The sequence below is a fragment of the Haemaphysalis longicornis genome, unplaced genomic scaffold, assembly GCF_048455015.1.
Source record: "Haemaphysalis longicornis isolate Haplotype H1 unplaced genomic scaffold, Haemaphysalis longicornis Haplotype H1 scaffold_10, whole genome shotgun sequence".
Taxonomy (NCBI): Eukaryota; Metazoa; Arthropoda; class Arachnida; order Ixodida; family Ixodidae; genus Haemaphysalis; species Haemaphysalis longicornis.
The window spans coordinates 30,450,559-30,470,641 of NW_027526204.1; the positions used below are offsets into that span (position 1 = coordinate 30,450,559).

The 20,083-nt window shown below is 47.5% G+C and overlaps 1 protein-coding gene across 1 annotated transcript in view; it reads right to left on the reverse strand.

Annotated features, from left to right (window-relative positions):
• Nucleotides 1–20,083, reverse strand: part of LOC144159772 (uncharacterized) — a 60,324-nt gene that overhangs the window by 8,378 nt on the left and 31,863 nt on the right. The window contains exons 6-8 of the mRNA XM_077691463.1: nucleotides 11,491–11,642; nucleotides 9,231–9,293; nucleotides 3,115–3,211 (exon numbers count right to left, since the gene is read on the reverse strand). Of these exons, the coding sequence (XP_077547589.1) occupies nucleotides 3,115–3,211; nucleotides 9,231–9,293; nucleotides 11,491–11,642 (312 nt within the window). The remainder of the gene's footprint in view (nucleotides 1–3,114; nucleotides 3,212–9,230; nucleotides 9,294–11,490; nucleotides 11,643–20,083) is intronic.

Sequence of the window (20,083 nt, forward strand, 5' to 3'; positions counted from 1 at the left end):
TGTGCACTAACCAGAGCCGGTATGTAGATAACGCGCCCCACACACCCACCCCCACACTGAAAGCGTTGCAATAAAGCGAAGAGATGGAGCGGAAACTCGCACACGTGTGGGAATTCTTTTTTATCGGGAAGGCTTCTGAAATTCTCCTCGCATGTGGGTGTTTTTGTGTAAACAGGACACTTCTATAACTGTCTTTATGCTTTTTAAATGATCTCGAGTTGTTTGTAAGCACTTGTGTCGTGTTATTCTGTCATTCCTTAAAGTTTTCGCGGTTCCAGTTATAATGAATGTAGACCAACTGGCCCAGTTATCGACCCTACCGATCGCATCAGATTGTCTGGCTTTGGCGTGTTCAGTATTAACTGCATTTTTTTTACCTGAAATGGTCGGCACCTAGGCCCCTGGTTTGGGAACTTTCGTGATTTAAAGCAGCTGTCACGTCAGGTTTACAACGACGGCCATAACACATGGACTGTCAAAGGTCACCCCAGGGCTGATGTAGAGTGGGCAGAAGACATGTTGGCCATGCCCAATAACGCATGAACAGTTTCCAGTAGCAGCGATGGCTTTCCAGCAATGCATCGCTGACGTGTGGCGAAGTGGCAAGAGCACAACACACATACAAGGTTCCTGTGCATGCAGCGGAAGTGTGTCGTGAATTTAAAATCTTTTGTGCCATTAGTCATCGTCATCATCATCACCAGCCTATCTACGCCCACTGCAGTGCAAAGGCTTCTCCCTTTGATCTCCAATTACCCCGGTACTGTGCTAACTGCGACCAATTTGTCCCCGCAAACTTCTTGATCTCATCTGCCCATCTAACTTTCTGCCACCCCCTGCCACGCTTTCCCTCTCTAGGGATCCACTCTGTTGCCCTTAATGACCAGTGGTTCTCTTGCCTACGGATTACGTGCCCTGCCCACAGCCATTCCTTCTTCTTAATTTCTACTATACGTCCTTAACACGCATTTGTCTCCAAGCCTCCAAGCTTCTGCCCCGTAGGTGAGTACCGGTGAGATGCAGCTGTCATACACTTTCTTCTTCGGCAACTATGGTAGGCTGCCATTCATTATCTGGGAATGTCTGCTGTATGCACTCCACCATGCCTTGTAATGCGTCCCCCGAGTTACTTAGCAAGGCAACGTCATCTGTGAGTAAAAGGTCTCAAAGCACCATCACACCACAAGGGCATGCCTAAGAGCGCGTATGAACGAGGCTTAATTTTGCAAGGACGCAACAGCCAACATAGGATTTGGATCAATTTCAGGAGCAGGGAAATCCGAGATTTGGAGCAGTTTATGAAAAAGAGAGGTGCAAGCAATAACACGTCAGTGCGGGCATGCGTTGGCTTCAGCGGACAGGGTCCTGCAAAAGTGACCAACAAATTCTGCAGAAGGCCGCCGCAAGGTGTGGTGTATGTGTGCCAACCTGCCAAGCCAGTTCATCTGAACGCAAGGTATTTACATGATCAACCAAAGAAAGAAAAAACAAAAGCGAATGGTACAAAAACTGCGAATAATATTTTTATTAGCACCTCAAAACGCCTTCACACATGACTAGTACTAACCTAATTGCATACCAAATAGCTCCTCCACCTGCCTACCATAGATACAAATGAGGCAAAAACATTGTTCAATTCCACCAGGAGCTAACTGGTAGGAGATGCATGACTTGTGCAGACGTCACTGCCGTGATATCAATGCTCTGCCCTCAACATTTTCGAGTTCGCCAAGCTGTTGACGCGTCTGCTCAAGGCTTCCGACTGCTTGCTTGTTTTGTGGAACGCAGCAGCCACTAGGCTTATGTCATCACCGCCGAATTCTGTACGTTCCGTACGAGCGGGTTCTTTGCACCTGTTTCGCTTATGACCGTGTGCACGTATACAACAAGCTGCTCTCGATACTGCAAGCGACATGCACTCCGTGGTCACTGCATGCACTCTGTGTAGAAAGTGTCCCTAAACTAATTTCAACTTTTCTCTTAGAATGGCGAGTCACATAAATGCTTTTAAATTTGATTCAATGTGGCCCATAACTGAAAAAGCAGCAGTTCTACTTGCCAAGTCCCCCCTAAGCGACGTCAAACCACCCTTATTTACGAAAAGCATGGGTAGAATTGAGCTGAGAGAACATTTTGCAGTTTAATAAAAAAATCACAGGTTTTGGTAAATATTTCAGCATTTCTGTGGCTGTTTGTGCCAAAACCTAAGACTCCACCCCAAGGCCACTAAAGCCAAACTGTGGGGGTTTTTTTTAGCACTTGCTCAAAGAAACACAAGGAGTGTTTTTTTAAGTGCCCACAGGAAGTGCGCACTTGTACTTATGTGGGAACGGAATGTTGTGAATAGCACGTCTGCAGCGGTGTGATTATGCCCCCTCATTCTCATCATCATCACCATCCTTTTCCTCTTTTCAGGCCTTTTTCTGCTCTCCTCTGCTATGACTCAGAGGCGCACTCACTCGTCCTCTAATAGGAACGAGCTTTGCTCCCTGCCTAATTGCTCCTTCTGTAATTAGCGCGCTCAAGTTGCTGCTGTGGGCACCAGTACATGCCTCTGACATGTTTCTAAGTGTAGGGCCCACAAACATGAAGTCCAATTTTAGTAAAAGCCATGGATATGCTGCGGTGTTGGGGATGCGAGCTCTTTTTCTATTACTGAAGCCCAGAATATGGCTGTGCATGCAACGTCCTCCACTGTCCTGCGCACTCACTACAATCCACATTTGGGTGTACACTAACACCACGGGCACTGTTGACTGAACCAGCTGGCCTAGCCTCCCCCCCTTTGCACTGAAACAGAGCCAACTGAACAGCATTATGACTGAAAAAAAGAGCGCGGCTTTGGCGACGACACAAAGAAAGAACGACGGGACAAGCGCTTGTCTCGTCGTCCTTCCTTTGTGTCGTCGCCAAAGCCGCGCTCTGTTTTTCAGTCACAATGCCCTAACTTGCCCAACAGCTGTGTTTGATGAATAGCACTGCTTTGCTTGTCCCCTCCACATCACCGTATTCACTCGCGTAACTTCCACTCTCGCAAAAAAATCATCGCACCCCCCCCCCCAATTTTGTGTTCTACAGGCGACACTGGAGCAGACTTTTGTCCTCTAAACCCACCTCCGGCTACCAGGGTTGGGGCCACAAGAGCTGCTGTGAGGACCAGCCTCCGCAGGGGGACCCTGTGAAGCGGCTAGTCTGTCGTCCAACACCAGAGCTGAAAAAGGTCAAAGGCAAGGACTGTTGCACTAATTCTCAGGCAGTCTGCGTTCGGTTACAACACATCCAGTGACAACAGGCTTTTGGTTACGACCGACCAATTCCGTTGGTTTGTTTTGTCTTCATGCATCCTACATGGCATCCACTCTGCTCATAGGCCTGGGTGGGATGCCTAAGAACTACAGAGGCACACTTGCAAGCAACAGTATGAGACCGGCATGTGCTGAGGAAGTGACCGGGATGTCATGGACGGGGGTGAGACAGCCCAAACAGATTTGGGAGCAGATTTCGGAGCAGCAAAATTTCGGTTTTGGAGCAGAAGAATCTTGATTTGGAGCAATTAGGGAGATTTAATAAACACCGTCTTGTGAGCGTAAAAAATCATTATTTCAGCTATTTGCAGGGTCAAGTGCACATTTCAATCAGTTTTGAATACACAGAACACTGAAACAGCCTTACCTGAAAGAGTTTTTAAGAGTATCACAAAGTACTAACTGCACTACCTTTTTCCTAACTGGTGATATTGTGTTGTGGCTCCACGCAACACTGACAACAAAACTGCCGTTAACATTAGAGAGTTTTAGCAGTCCGTCTGTTCTGTTGGTTACTTTGTTACGGGTTGACCGAGACCGGTCTGCGCCTGTGTGCGCGGAAGGGCGAGGAGGCGCGGACAAGGCGAAGGCAGGCCCGCGGAACTAATCCCCCTACCGCTACGAATGCCCAAGTGCCCAGACGAGTCGCGGTCAGCACGGTAACTACGTACACGACGGAACAGACGGACTGCTAAAACTCTTATCAAATTTAAGGGCTCCACAATTGTGGAATTTTTTTTTTGCCGTTTTAATGCTAAAATTATTATTTTTGTAATCCCAGGCTGTGTTGTACGAACGACTGTAGTCACGGCAACAGTTGAGCAACTTCGAGCTAACGGTCGCATAGCCCAACCAGCCTACCTGTTTCAGTCCCTGGGGCGCAGGTTCACCCTATGGTCATTTGAGTAGCGTTACTGTTTAGCCACCTAGATTTTGGCATTAAATTTACTTTGCATACATCAAGTGTTATAGTCGCGTTCTATGGCAACAGTGTAGTCCTGCAGCTATTGGGCGCTGCCTGAACAGGTCGCGGCGCCGCAGCACAGTCCGCAACTTTCGTGTCAACCGTTCCATCCCCGAGGCTCGCGATCGCGCTTCGAAGCACAGCAACACCTCAGCATTTTATAACACCACAACGAGCCAAACAATTCACTTCACGAACCCGTTTATAGACGCGCCCACCGCGTTTCGCAACTCAAGGACAAACCACGCCAAAGTCGTAGGCCCCACATTTCAATTAGCTTTTTTTCGAGCCGCGCAACTTCCCGTAATCTGGCACCAATCTCAAACCATATCCCTGCGTTAACGTCACTGTTCAGAGCCACAACAGATAGAATGAATAGACTGGAACCCAGCTGATAGCGTAACATAAACCAGGGAAAATATCGGTGATGCGCAATGAGCGCGTTGGTAGCAGCCAGATCAGGCGGCGGCCATGTTTGTTGCCACAGCGATGCCTAATCGAGAAGGCCGTTTCAGCGAACCCGTACGGAAAGCGAATCGAGTTTTAGAAGCTATCGCTTGCTTCGTTTCAGTCTTTCTATTCGTGCCATTTCTGTGTTTGCGATTGACCGGGATGCTGGAGGCTTTCGTCCCCGCCGAAACTGACATGAGCATCAAAATGCGTGTCGTTGAGGCTCTTCTGGAGCAGTTTGGTGCAATTTTCGCCATTGTCGTGCTTTTGGAGCAGCTTGGCGCAGGAAAATGAAATTGTATCAGAAAGGCGCAATATGCGCAGCTGCCTCACCCCTGCATGGACCATAAGTGACAGGCTGTTGAGGTATGCCGCGAGAGTGGGACGATGAGGACACGCCATTACCCCTTTGAGGGTTTTTGCCATATATGTATACAGCGGCGGTTTTCCATCCTGCAAGGTCTTTGCTGTACCGATACGATTTTGACCTTCCATTTGAAGTTTCGCGCCATAATGACAATGCAGCTCACTGGGAGGTGCTGCCACCTCCTAGGACCTACAACAGGCGTTTAAAATTTGACTGCACTAGCTTCTTGTGGAGATAAACAGAACTCTCTAGCTCTAGCACATCGCGCAGTCCGTCTCAACGGCTTTTTGCGGTTTGTTTTACCTCATGATCAGAACAACGGAGGCGCGCGAAATTTGATTTTTGTCTTTATCGACACTCCCTTGCAGGGGCGGCGGAAGTTGATTTCTATCTATATTGGCATTGTTGCTCTTAGCTTTTTTATCACCAGAAAGTAAGTTTTTTAAAAACTTCTTAGAAATTGTAAAGTTTTCTTTTTTTTTTTTCAAGAAACTTCAACCCTCAAAGGGTTAATTCCAGTTCTTGTGGGATAAGTGTGAGTGGGGCCATAGAGGTTACCAGGAGGTGGACAGAGTGGTGGTGGAAGAAAAGCAGGGAAGAGATTTCAGCAGAGAAGAGGTTTATTAGATGGAATTTAGAACAACCTTTGGAGGAGAGGTACAAAGAAAAAAAGAACGCAGAAGCATTGGATGAAATCTGTTAGGGATACAACAAACAGCCTAGATAAAACAGGAAAGGCGGATGTTAACAGCAGATGTCCTGAAGTGAAAGGATGGCCTCTAATCATCACCACTATATCATAACCATCAGCATCACCATCAGAGGCAGCGCTCGTGGCCTATAGAGGACAGCCCTTGCCATTCAAAGAAGTCCTGTCAGAACCAGGAAGCTCACCACATTGGCAGCTCTACGGCGCATGAAAACATTGAAACACCGCACTGCATCTATGGCTTTGCAATCTACAGAGCCACCAACCATAGGTCCTTAAAGGAGCCATGAAGACAAAATACAAGTTGGGTTTATTAGAAAGACTGCTTAATCCCGATAACAATGATACCAGTATCATCGCACTCTTCGAACAAATAACGGAGATATTAAAAAAAAAACGTGTGAAGCAGTCGCGACCCGCAGCCAATTTCCCGCAACTTTTCTATGACGTCACGAAACCTTGTTTGTGCGATTGGCGGCCGCCTAACTGACCTGTCGCGACAACACATGACTGGACGTCTGTAATGGGGCCTCTAGTTCCATTTGACCGCATCACTTGAATGCTAACGTGCAGTAAACGCACTGAAAATTATGCTTTATTGTTGGCCCGTATGACGTCATTCTTGCTCATAACACGTCACTGTGGCACAAAATTTGAAAGTTTTTAAATACTTCTTGCTATTTTTTCGTTAAAAAAACATCTTTTGGGGCTGTAATGGAGCTGAGTGAAACACTGAATCCTAGTTCTTTCAAATTACACGAAGTTGTATTTTCTCTTCATGGCTCCTTTATTAAGAGCATGCCACCTGGCCACTGTTAGAGGGTCAAGCCCTACACACTGCTTCATAGAAGAGGACCAGATAACAGGCATTTTGTGGGTAGAAAACGCTGCACTCCGTTGCGTTTCTCTGACCGAGAATAAAAGATGCACTCTTTACGTGGTACACCGTGGAAGTGTTCACAAAAAAGTGCTTTTCAACGTCTACCACAAACGAAAAAAGCAGTAAAGGCATTACTACATTTGACAATCCAAAACCCACTAGCTACAAGCACTTTGTTCAATTACCAGTCACGTGTAGCGTACTTAGCGCAGTGCACTTCTCTGCATAGGACAGAGCTCATGAGGCATGATGTGAGCCGATTCTCCGTGAAACTTGAAGGCGACTCACGACCAGTCTGTGAAGTCCGCATTTCTTTCACAAAACTCTGCAACCTGGATCATGGTCCGTGACAGTGGTTTCACTGAACGCAAAGCTGTTTATAGCTCTGACTGCCACAGGGCTGCTAGTCAAGCGACCAATGTGCACTGTAAACGCACTGCCTACTTTGTAGACCAGACCACAAAACAATTTTCAGCTTTATTCTGTGGACCAGACCACAGGGTGATGTTCTGCTTTCAGCTATTGCCAAAAGGGCACTGCTCGCCAGCTTCTGTGGTGTGGGGGCAGAGTCTCAAGTCGTGACACTGGGCTTGAGTCTTAGCAGTTATAGTTTTCTTTTTAGCAAAGTTAATTTTTTACTGGAAATTGTTCTATTAGGTCAGTTCTACACCATGTTCTTCTAAATAAGGGCCGTGCGGTATTTTTTTAGGTTGGTTTGGATGAGCAAGGCTCAACTATACCGCGGTACAGTCCACAGAATAAAGTTGAACTTTACCCTGTGATCCTAGTCACGACACTACAGTTGAACCCCGTTATAAGAGACACGGATGTAAGAGATAAATGGGTATAAGAGACACTATTCGCCCATATGGTTGGCTGCCCTATCTTTCCCATTAAATTGACCTCTTTTATGACAGACATCGGATGTAGAAGACAGTTGGTTATATAAGGGACAAGTCATCCTTCAACTTTAATCAACAATCTCGCTTGTAACAGACATTTTAACTTCAGATGCAGTGCCACCAGTCACTAATTGCAGTTGCTTCCATTGTGGAAACACAGGTGGACGACAGACGCCTGCAGTCGCTATTTATTATAACTTCAGCAAACACACAGGGGTTGAGTCAGCTATGAAATGACAATGAGAAGCCCTGCCAATGGAAATGCAACTTACAGAAGTGGTTGAAGCTTACTGCCATCCATTGGATAGAGCGCGACCGCACATGCGGGCTCTCCCACTCGCGTAGCTCCCAATCAAGAAGCATCGCAGATGTTGAGCCCTGCAAGCGTAATGAATAGCCTGAGCACACATCGGAAGAAGCTGTGCGCTCTGGCTATTCATCAGGCTCGTGAACCCAACATCTACGATTCATCTTCCACAAACAAGGAAAGGAAAAAAAGCTCGTAGAATTGGTTGTAAAAAACAGTGTAAATACAGCCATGAAACAAACAGATTCAGAACTGTTTCATAAATCCTGGGGGCCAAACATAAATTAGAAAGAATCTTTTGCAACATGCTGTAGCGTTCTTTTGAGCTTATTTTAGTCATACGGTCCCCACATTGAACTGGGGTCTGATCAGTAAGTGAAAACATGGTTCCCTGCTTATAAGAGACATCTCGTATAAGAGAGTATAAGAGACAAAAAACTGCTCCCTGGTACGTGTCTCTTATAAAGGGGTTCAACTGTATCTTGTGTCTGGCCCACAGAATAGGCACTGCCGACTGCAAACCAGTGTGTTAGAGGGCACAGAAAATTTTAGCCTAGAATCAAGCCCCACCCTAAACTAATTGCCATGGGGCAGAAACAAGGAAAGAATGTTGTATTGGGGGCGAAGCCCCTAAGGGGCTGGGGCTGTTGGCATCTCCTGCGTCGTCTTAATCGTCGTGTCATGTAGTCACAGCGCTAAAACAGCGGGACACTCGTTTACGCCTTGTGCTAAGCAGCTTCATGCCATAGCCGACAACTTCCCAGAAGCCATAGCTGGCACCTTCCCAGCTGTCTTCGAGTCTTCAAACCATCTTGTGACAATATTACAGGCCCAGTAATGAAAGTGAAAAAACTTTAATGGGACCTTCACGGCTGACTGACTTTTTTTGCTTTAAACTGAAAAGGCTCACGTTTCAAAGCTTTTCGGGCTTTTGTGTTCAGCGGCAAATGATGTCTGTTTAGAAATAGGTAACTGAAGCTGGCATTTCTCTATTTTTCTCTTCCCTTCCACTTTTCGGTCCCACATAATGAAGAGGGATTGCCAACAAAGTCGTTCTAGTCATTTCCAGAAAGGGAGGTATTGCCACCCAAGAGGAGGGCTGGAAACTACTCGCGCAATTCCCCAGCAAGGAAGCCAATGGCTGAACAGGTTGTTTAGCCGACAGCACCAGTTATCTCAGAGTTGCGCCACTGTTTGTTGTATACAAGTACACATGGTCAACGAAAAGCGGCAATGTTTAATGTTTTCTTCAGGGAAACATGGATTTTTAAGAATTTTAGGGGCAATAGCCCCTGCGTTCACTCGCATAGGCGTCTTTACAATAGAACAAATCCTAGAATACCAACCAGGAAACTCCTCGTAAGTTTGTGAGCTTGAGTTGACTGGCAGCCCAAGAGCACACTGGGTACCTGCAAATACAATTCAGCCAGTGATGCCCACATACTGTGCTTACGTGTGTATAACCCGCCTCTGCATATAACCCGCATCCTCACTTTCCGTCGACGAATAGAAAAAAAATATATCCCCGCGTATTGCTCGCATATTTTATACATAAAAGGATGGAGCAAAGCTACTACTCAAGCAACATTACACATTTGTTTAGGCTAAAGAACTTGCCTACCCAGCTGACTGCGTAACTAGATGACTTGCCGCATACATTTTTTCAGGTTGGTATGTTGTTGAGATGTGTGTGTGCGAAATAAGCACTGTCGATGGGATAACAGTGGCTTATACGCCTGCTACACTAGCGTCCGAATGTCATTTGAACCAAACGTCATTTGACTCAAATGCCAAGTTGTGCCGCTACGCTAGGTTTTGAAATGCCATTCGGCTCAAATGACATTCGAGCCAAATGAGCCCCGAGAGAGACATTTGGGATTTCAAATGCCATTTCTAGCACTCTCGCGCACAGCGTTCCAAGTCAGCATAAACAAATACATTACTGGCGTACTTAAAACGAGCGAAATATTCTTAATTGTGGGACTATGTTTACTTCTCGTTCACTTAAATCGGGATGTCAAGATGTAACAATTCCTTACTCTAAGCACCAGTGCGAGCAAGCAACGAACCAGTGTGGCCAGACAGCACAGAAAACCTCGATTGGGATTCAGAATTAAGCAAAAACCGTGTCAAAGTTCACGTTATCGGTAATTTCATATCATTTTGATACGAAAGACTGCAGCTAAATTTGATTGTTGCATTATTGTGTAAAAACAGAACTCGACAGCTGCAGTGCCATGCAGCACGGCGAGCGAATGCTAAAGCTTTCAAATGCCATTGAAATTGTCGTGTAGCTTGGCGGATTCTGAATGGCATTTGAAGCACCCCATTTGAGTCAAATGACATTTGGTTCAAATGACATTCGGACCCTAGTGTAGCTGGAGTATTAGTCGCTACTACTGCTGCAGGGGCATCGCGGCCCAACACACATTGCAGCGAAGCTGCACCAAAGGAAATACCGTATTTACTCGCATAATGAACCCACTCGCGTAATGAACCCTCCCCCCTCCCTTGTCTTCTTGAGAATTTTCTTTTTTGTCACGTTGAATAAAAAAATGCTGCGGGAATATGTTTGTATCTCAGCATGTTTGCTGATCCCTTAGACCATCACAGCAACTTGATATCATGCTACAGTACGCGCAAAAATGCTAAAAACACATTCCAACAAAAAGAAATCTTAACAAGACGTGAGCGCAAATGCCGTAGCTCACAATTTAAAAATTGCGCGCTTGCAGAGCGCCCCCTGCTGAACGCAAAACAAACCTTCTTGCACCATAAAAACTTTCCTGCGTGCGAACAATGCACAAAACGTACTCTGCACTCCTTCAATGCTCTTTGTTGCTATGGCCGCACTCCTCTGCTCTTGAGGTTCCGCGACTTCGCCGTTACGCTCACGGTTTTTTTGTTCAGCTGTGTTCTGACCTTTTTTTGAGCTCCTAGTGCGCGCCGTACGATGGGCCAGTACATGGGCTACACAGCCGGATTTTAACTGAAGGTGGTGGAGCGTGCGTTGATGCACATGGAAACCGCGCGGCTGGGCGGCACTTCGTGTACGCTACGGCCGAAAATGAGGTTTTTGGGCGGTGAACAAGGATCGCCTAGTGTTTCGTGGGTTCAAAACAGGGAAGTTTCTGGCTCTTGGAAAAGAAGTTTTGGAGTGCCTTGACGGCACGGAAGACGGCGCGCTGTGGGCCGACAACAAATGTGAGGCGGCAAGCGACTTTAGTAAGCAGGACAGCTCCGTGGCGAGTAGGGACCAACTAGCATGTTGCGAATAAAAAAGAAATTTGATTACATAATTACCTACATGTTTTTATGAAAATGGCAAGGCTCTGACAGTGCTTCTCTAAGCAACTTTACTGCATGAAACCTTTAAAACCTTTAAAACTATGGCAATTTTTTTCCCGCATAATGAACCCTTCCCCCAAACTCATGCCAAATTTTCTAAAAAAAAAAAAAAGTGGGTTAATTACGCGAGTAAATACGGTAGCTCGCACATAATCCGCACCTCTACTTCACCCCTGAAATTTTCACATTTTTGGTGCGGGTCATACGCACGAAAATACGGTACATCCAAGCTGTGACACGGAATGTGGGCGGTAGTACCTATGGTAGAAGTGGTGACGGTCGCCTGCGTCCTCTGGCTGCAGATTGCACTCCGGACGTGGACTACCTCCATGGCCGTTGCCGTGACGCCGGCCCTGGCGTCGATGAACATGCTGTGTGTCACACACTCACTGTTGGTGTTGTAGCGTCCTCTGGAAGAGCAATACACAAGCAGCAGCAAAAGTTGGAACCATCACACAAAAAAAGGCCAAGACAAATTGTTAGTTTTGCTTCCAACCAGTGACACCTCCTCTAAGAAGATAAACAGTTCAACGTGGTCCCTTGTTACCCAAAACTTATGAACCATGCATGCGTTGCAAATGGCCTTAATTGTGTAGCAGACCCGACCACAAAAGCTGCCATGCTGCGTTGTTATGAACATAGCATGTATGTTTTGCTGCTCAAAGTTTCTTGAGGCATGTACCCTTCTTCTACCATTAGGTGTATCTGTTAAAAAAAAAAAAAAGGGGGAAGGCATGAGCATCACGAAAGCATGCTGCTGGACATGCAGATTTTAGCCACGCCTGATTTCCGGCAAAAAAAAGTCTGAGACTGCTTGCGTGTCAGCATCAAGAACTTAAATCCGGCTACTGGTTGCTTGTTCTTACCACAAAAAAAAAGAGGGCTGGCAACTGGCAAAAAATTAATGGTGTTTCGAGATGCATCATAACAACTGTTGCGTTGCTACATGCGCAAACTATTTTCCCACTGCCCCGTACAAAGCAGGTGATTAAAAGAACCTCCCGTTATCACAAGTCAGTCCCTGTTGTCACATTTGTTTGTTATTCGTTACTTTTCAGTGTTTTGGTTTCCAACCACAAGAAAGCGCCCAGCCCTTCAACAGCAGCAGCAGGCCTTAAACTTTGCCACTTTTTAATGCTGCACAAGACACAAGATTGGCTTGTCAGGAATGCTTTTTTTCCTATCACTTTAGACTTCTTGTCAGTTCATAGATGCCAACTGTTCTAGACAGAGAGCACTGGACAGTGTATTTAGAGTCATGTAGCATTGGCAATGATTGAACAGGACAGGGATGATCTCGCTCATTCATTCCCACTGCTTATTGGCTACAGTTTATGCTGGCGGCATGCGGTAATCATGTCGCTCTTCCCTGGTATCCCTTCTGGCATGGGATGTAAGGCACAGGCATGGTAGCAGATTGCCCACGTGTTACAATCTCACTACCTCCTTTGGGTGTTGCTCGTTGGTCCACAGCCACTGATTCATTAAACAAACACTGAAGTCAAAATACAAGTTACTCTAGCTCGATAGATTAGTTCACCGAGAACACGAACGTTTCCTAAAATAAGGGGGAAATTACTGGAAACGTGAAGACAGGACCCGCTGCCACTGACTAGACTAGCACCGGAAGGGGTTAAACCGTCTCCTGTGCGCAGTGTCTTCCCTAGCTGCTGCTGGATGGCACCACTTGTCCGTACTTGGGGCGCCGGTACCGCTTTTCAAGGAAGCGTGCGACCTACGCTTGAACAGTTGGTTCGATGTTACCATTCGCGGGGCCTCAAAAGTACAATGTGTCGATGCTTCAGCAAAGCATCAATGCTGAACTGATCGTGGGTCCTGTAAAGGAACCTTGTGCTTAGTGATCCAGGTCTGAAAAGGACATAGGAGTTTGGAAAAGCACAATTGATTTGACCAAAACAGACCAATCTGCTTGGTAGGTAGTAGCGTTGTATTTGGTTGCTTCTACACTGCTATACATCACCGCTGCCTTGCTAGCTTTCCGGTTTATTGTGATGCGAAACAGCGGCTGCAGTCACTGCTTGTGTCACGTTTGGTAAGTGATTTCTCAGCAATTAAGGCATCTTTTAGCACCCAATCAACACTAAAATGTCTACAGGAAGGTGTAACTTTCATTTGACACCAACTTGCTGGGTTCCTCAGGTGTCCCTTAAAGAAGTCATGTCATGAAGACAGAATACAAGCTTGTTTTATTCAAAAGATTTCGCGTTTTATAGTGCCCCCTGCCTTTGTCCGGCAGCAAATGATGCCGTATTCACTGAGAAATTAATCAATTTAGGTTAACAGTTTGATTCTCCCGCCAAATCGTGTGTTTCCGTAATGTCAGCAATGAAGTCATAAGCACGTGCTATTCGGGTTTGCGGCCTTGCTTGCCGTCAGCCCTCCCAGACGGCGCTACTACAGTCATCCACGAACCATTGTCCGCGGTTGCTTTGTTTTTGAGTGTATTTGCATTTGGATTGTTTTTGTTACTGTAGAAAGGGATCGTTTCGTGAAACATGGGGCATCCTCGACAAACAGGGTCACGTAAGACAACGCCGCTTACGCCAATCGGCCAGTGAACTGTAAAACAACTTCAAAATGGCGGAGTGCTGTGCAGCTAAAACAAGCATAGTGCGCCCAGTACCAACAGCAGTGCACATCGCTACTTCTATGCTTACGTGCGTTTTCATTCACTGTTTACCGCACCATTCTTACTGCTGTAAAATGAATATGCATTACACTTAAGTGCAAATAGTTCGTTCGAAAATCCTATAAGCCGTGCCTAATTTACGTTTCCTTTTGCCGGCCTCAGCCGGCAATCGCACAGCTGGGCTCATATGACATCACAGGTTCTGTTGCGAGAAATGAGCTAGTGGGTCGCATGGCCATTCCGTTTTTTCCTCATTATGTAGCTTCTTTGAGTGAAGTGTGCGTTAAAAGTGGCGTCAGTATGATTCTATCGAGGCAATCTTTCGAAGGAGCCTAACTTGTGTTTTGTCCTCATGGCCCTTTAACAAACAGGTAATCGGGAAACTCGCATCACCTTCAAATTGCCAGCCCCCATTGTCTGTTTAACGCAATCGCAAGATTAAAATCTGGTGGAATTAGATTGATCCCAGGGGAGAAAACATAAATTTCAAGAGAATCACCATCTTACTGCTTGCTACACTGCTATACCAGGTGTTTATTTTTGACACAGTTAATGGTATCCCCATAGAATTCAAATGACTGTCCTGCTCGCTTTTAAATTAATTAGTGCAAAGGGTGCAGTTCTGGTTTAATCTAGTACAGCCTTTGTGGCTGCAGTTGCTGATGTTTCAACCTTAAAGGTTGACCTTAGAGAGCCATGGGACGCTTCACGGCTAAGATCAGCCCATAGTTATGCAAAACGAACACTCCACAGAAGAGAATCACTCATGAATCAGGGCCAAGACCTTCACCAGTGGGACTCGATCATCAGTAACAGCGTACAGGCTCCAGACAGCCAAGTTTGCCGGGCAAGCGCAGCACCAGATGTGGCAGGCCTGAGCAACTCTGGGTCGGTCCCTCCGTGCCTTCAACGCCCATCATGAACGCACCTGCGCAAAAACACGCACCATAACGTTATTTGCGTGCAAATCTACTACATACTGCAACGAAGTCATGCAGAGATGCTATATAGTAGGGAGAAGCCTCCAAATACAACGCGACGTTGATAGATTGCTGTCGCCTTGCTGCCGTGCCGTATATTGACACAGCTGGGAAGATCGTGTTCAAGGGTTTGTATTCTCCAGCAGATTCTTCTTCTTCTTCTCTCCCTCTTCTTTTTTTTTTCAGATGTGAAGCCGTGGTTACTGCATCTTGAAAAGTCCGCAGTAAGCCAGTGGATTACATGCGGCTGTGATGTACGAGCAGCTTGTTGCGGGCTGGTCAGCGGGCTGATTCACATGCGGTAAATGCGCATTAAATTTGTTCACAATGAGGGCCCCCAAATGCAGCTATAACAACGTAGTTTATCACTCTGTGGTTCTACTCTGCTTCGTTTACTATTTCATGTGCTTATATCACCGTATTAAATACATACAACAACGTATGGGATGTTTTGTCAGCTATTGGATAGCATAAAATCGTTGACTCTTCTTGCAAAAGAAACTATGAAATTGTTGTCTAAGCCACTGAAAAGCTAAGAAAAGTAGATAAGATGTGCAGCAATAAAAGCTGGAAATGTATGAATGCAGGACGAAATTTTCGCGTCCCACTAGGTGGGAAGGAGGAGAAACTTTGTCCCATCTGTTGTCATTGCAGTCACTCCAAACCAGTGAGGGGTGTCCTCAGGGAAACAGGACAGAAAAGGTCAACTTAATTTGGACAGCCGCCCACTCCGGCCTTGCATGGAACAAGTCTGCGCTTGAAGTCGCTTGAGGCTTTACCGACCGAGCAGACGGCACCTCCGATTCGGAACTCGTCCCCATGTCAGGCAGGGACAGGCTATTGTCATCCAGTGACATTACCGGTCATTATGGTTTAGGCCGGGCCCGCTTCTCACCCGCGCACCCATCCCTCAGTAAGCGGCATTTAGTGGTCTGGCGACTCCTACAGGCCCACTCGTATCCAAACCCACCTGTGTATAGCTATTGCTACCCAGGGCTGTACTCCCCCGAGTGTCATAGATGCCAGGAACGAGCGAACCTGGCGCACATGTTACGGTAATGTCCGCAGGCGATCACAAATGGCCGCAGAATCACTAACAGTGGGAGACCGTGCTGCTCAGCTCCAGCCCGGGTGATCAACTCTGGGCCATCCAGCTGGCTGAGTACGCTGCCAGAGCCCAAGGGCTCACGGCCGATGACTAAGCAACACAGTTGGCAAACTTTATTAATAAAGTTTCTCTCTCTCTCTCTGTTACTTTTTCTGCAAAGCTGTTTCATGCCGGACGTGTTAGCATACAGAGAAAAAAAATCACCGAATATAAACATTTAGTAATTTATTCCAATATGCCTATTAGATGTTCTGCTTACCCCTCTCCCCACCCCCTCCTGGCCCGCTGGAATTTTTTGATAGCCTCGTCGCGAAAAGTTTCTTTTTTTGGGGCATGTTTGTATACAGCTGGTGTGCTAGGCTACACCTGGAAGCCCATAAAGTTTCTTGGAGGAGGGGGCACTTATTAACGTCAGCACTTGTGCTATACACAAACAAATGTGACTTTCATACTGTTACATGTATGGAGCATCACATTCGGATCAAAGACCGGTACGTAACACCCACGCGGTCCACTTAGTAGTTCTGCAGTTGCAAGTGTACTCACATTTATGGAATACCCCACGTGGAAACATAGTGCACCGTCTCATATACTTGTAAACATAACCTCCTCTTTTGTAGAGTTGAAAAATATAAATTACGTTTGCGTTTGAAGTACAACATGCAGATCTTGAGGAAGTTGTGCTTGCAGGCAGGCCGTACAAGCGTTTCTCTTCTGGGCGTCACGCCCATGCGGCCTTTATTTGCCTTACCACACGCGAGTTCAACCGAACAAATCCTTCTTCATTCACCTTCACATGTGGCAGAATTACTGTACAATCCTGTACTTCGTTTTAAACTTAAACCTTTTAAGGGGCGACTAATATGCTCCACTGGTGCTGAAAAACGAGGAGCGCACCCCAGCCAGGAACGTACTGGCTTGTGGGGACCGACCCAGAATTGCACATATCTGCCAAAGATGGCGGTGGGTGTCGCGGGCTCCATGTTGCCCTTTGGGTGCTGTACAGTGCCTACAAATGTTCAATGCAAAATGATTTAGCCACTTCTAACAGTAAGGATTGTTCAGCGCTATTTTTCCTAGCCCAATGTGTGAGTGGCTGCCAACTGGAATATGCAGTATCATCAGCTGCAAAGTCGCACAAAATTATTGAGATGGTTGCGACTGATGTCTTCACGGTGCTCGATCCTCCAAGCACAACTGACCGAGTGCAATCACCACTGTGTGCTAGCCAACGCGATAAGTTTCGTTGTTTTCCGTTTACGCTTTTAGCACCTACATTTACCCAAACTTGTGCAGTGTAACATCATCAACAAGGTCATGCCAAAGGTGGGATAATACTGCATATTGTGCCTTTGGTAACAAAACCGCTCTTTTTGTGTTTTTGTGTGCATTCCAGCCTTTGCCTCAGCCGCTGTCACAATGCCCTCTCTGCAGAGTTCACTCGAAGCGGCACAAAATTGCGCGTGTGAACGCCCTTTCCCAGTGGGCATAAACAAGCCTACACTGAACTTAAGATCTCGCCGACTTTTATGCACTAGATGACAGAAACTTGCCAAAAAGACTACCTTGGTAGAGTTGGGCAGACTAGGTTAGATTTGCATTGTGTCATTAGAGACGCTAATTAGGAGCACAATGTGGAATCAGAATCTCTCCAGCCTTCAGCAACAAACCCAGCTCCTGGAAAGCCATAACGCACGGGCTCAGCGCATACAATTTTCATTCATTTATGCCCCCTTCGGCAGAAAGCCCTAAGTGCCCTAAAGCCCTTCCACATTGGATTCATTCATCGCAGCAACTACGAGTTCAAGCACACTCGATTGGTCCGTTTCCGTACCCCTAACTCAACGCACGCTACTCCCCCGCCAACTCGGCTCATATTCAAGCCCGACGAACGGTACGGGGAGACACATCCACGTGTGCAGTGGCCACACGCTTCCCGGCACGCGACCACAGCTGTAGGGCACACACACCGAACGGTAGGAAGAAAAAGGGGCCGACACGGCCTCTCCCGAAACACGCGCAGGGCCAGGGCCCACGACAGATGTTCTGGAAGCAGCTCACGAGATGCCCACGGGTTTCGCCATGCGCACAAAATGTTGAGCTCTGCACGGTTGGACTCCGTCGTTACGTGCGGACTATCAACACCAAAGCTTTCACGGCCGCACGTTCACCGGCACGAAAAACCGCGCACAAAACATCGTCATATCGTCGCGCGGACCGCCGCAGACGCTTGGGGTCACGTGCCTCTCTCTATTCGCACATCTTGTGCGAACAGTTCACATTTTTAGGTCGCACGTCGTGTGCGAACAATGAGTACGGCGCCTCTAGCGGCACTTTTGCCAGCTAGGAGCTCGACGACTCTTCATTGGAAACGACATGATTGAGCAGGCAATGTTCTAAATGAAGACAGGAAGCTACTGTCCGAGTCTGTGGGCATTGTCATGGTAAAAAATCAGTCTGTCATCGCCATTAGAGGGGCTCGATCGAGCACGGCCGGGCTGGAGGAGCGGCGGGCGCTCACTTTCTTACGGCCTGCGCCTCGGGTATAGTTCCCACCTTTCACCGCCGCTAGTTCGTAGCGCTGCGGACCAACCCTCGCCGGTTGACCTACAGCACGGGCGGGGTAGAGCTGCGGCGCGCGCGCATTTGCAACTGCCTGTGCCACTGCCCTAGCCCTGCCGTGGCTATAGGTGATACCTGTCTATGTAAATTTACATGTGCGTCATTAAAATAGGCGACTCCTTCCCCCCTTCTGAATTTTCGGTCTAATAGAGTCAAACAGCCTAACATTATCACTCGGAAGCACCTAATCAAAAATTGAAAGAAACATTTTAACTCGGGGCACATGAAGAAAAATATGCGAGGCCTTCATATCTTATCAGCGATTGTATTATATGAAAATGGTGAGGCAGGCAATAAACGCGGCATTTTCCGTGACTGAAATATCAGTTCTTATTTTTCCTTTCGGATGATGTCATGGTTTCCACGCGCACAGGGCACGACCAGCGACGCGAATGATTTCCCGCCGAGGGAGATACGGTTATCGCTTAGCTAAACGCGTTTCTGCTGCTCACGCTCCGGTCGGGCTGAGCGGACCGCTGGCAGCGAGCGCACTGTCAAAAACATACAGCTAAAACTCTTAATCATGCAACTGAAGTGCACAACGAGTCTTCTTTTTGGTGAGATATAGCAGCGAAGGCATTCATTGGTACCGGTGATATTCCGCGGCAGATCCAAAACACGTGCGGCAAGCGTTGTCGGCTCGCTCGGCCAGAGGCGATGCGTTGACTAAGAAAAAAATTCACAGCATATCCACGGGGTGAATGATGATGAGTGGGCGAAGCTCTTGAGGGGAAATCATCGGTAAAACCGTGACTCTTCAGTGAAAGTTCGCCCACTACATCTGTGTCCGAACGTAACGTCTAGAAAGTCTCGCTTAAACCGCGCGTCGGCACCTTGGGGCTGAGCTCGCCTGATGCGTTTTGCAGACGCCTCACGAGCTCTCACTGCATCGGGGTCTGCCTGCCGATACGCGCGCTTTCTCGCCGCTTCCCGTTCTCTGACGTTTTGGAGATCCTCTTCGCGCCGCAGCCGTGCCGCTTCGCGTACGGCAGGGTCCTCGCGCCGTTGCCGTGACGCTTGGGCCTCTCGTTCTCGAACGCTGGGATCTTGGCGGCGTCGTCGCGCAGCCAGACGACACGCTTCGGCCTCCCGCTCTCGTACGGCAGGATCTTGGCGGCGGCGTCGCGCAGCTTCACGGAGCGCTTCTGCCTGGCGGGCTCGCACATCTGCAGCCTTATCCATCGGGCGACTCCGAGCGCGCGCCAACAGCGAACGGATTTTATTACAACGCTCCCCGCCATCTAGTAAACAATCCCACAACTAAACTAGAGGTAGCCACGCCATCTAGTAAACAATCCAAGAACTAAACTAGAGGTGGCTACATACATACGTCGAGGATGGACAGACCCACGCCTTAAGGAGCTTCGCCCCTAAAAATAGGGTTGGGAGGGTAGAGGGTTGGTTCGAAGCGCCCTCACTGTCAAGAATCTGCTGTATCGTTTCCTTGTTGGGTGCGCAGGCCGTATGAAAGTATGCGTTCGCCGCTCCTCC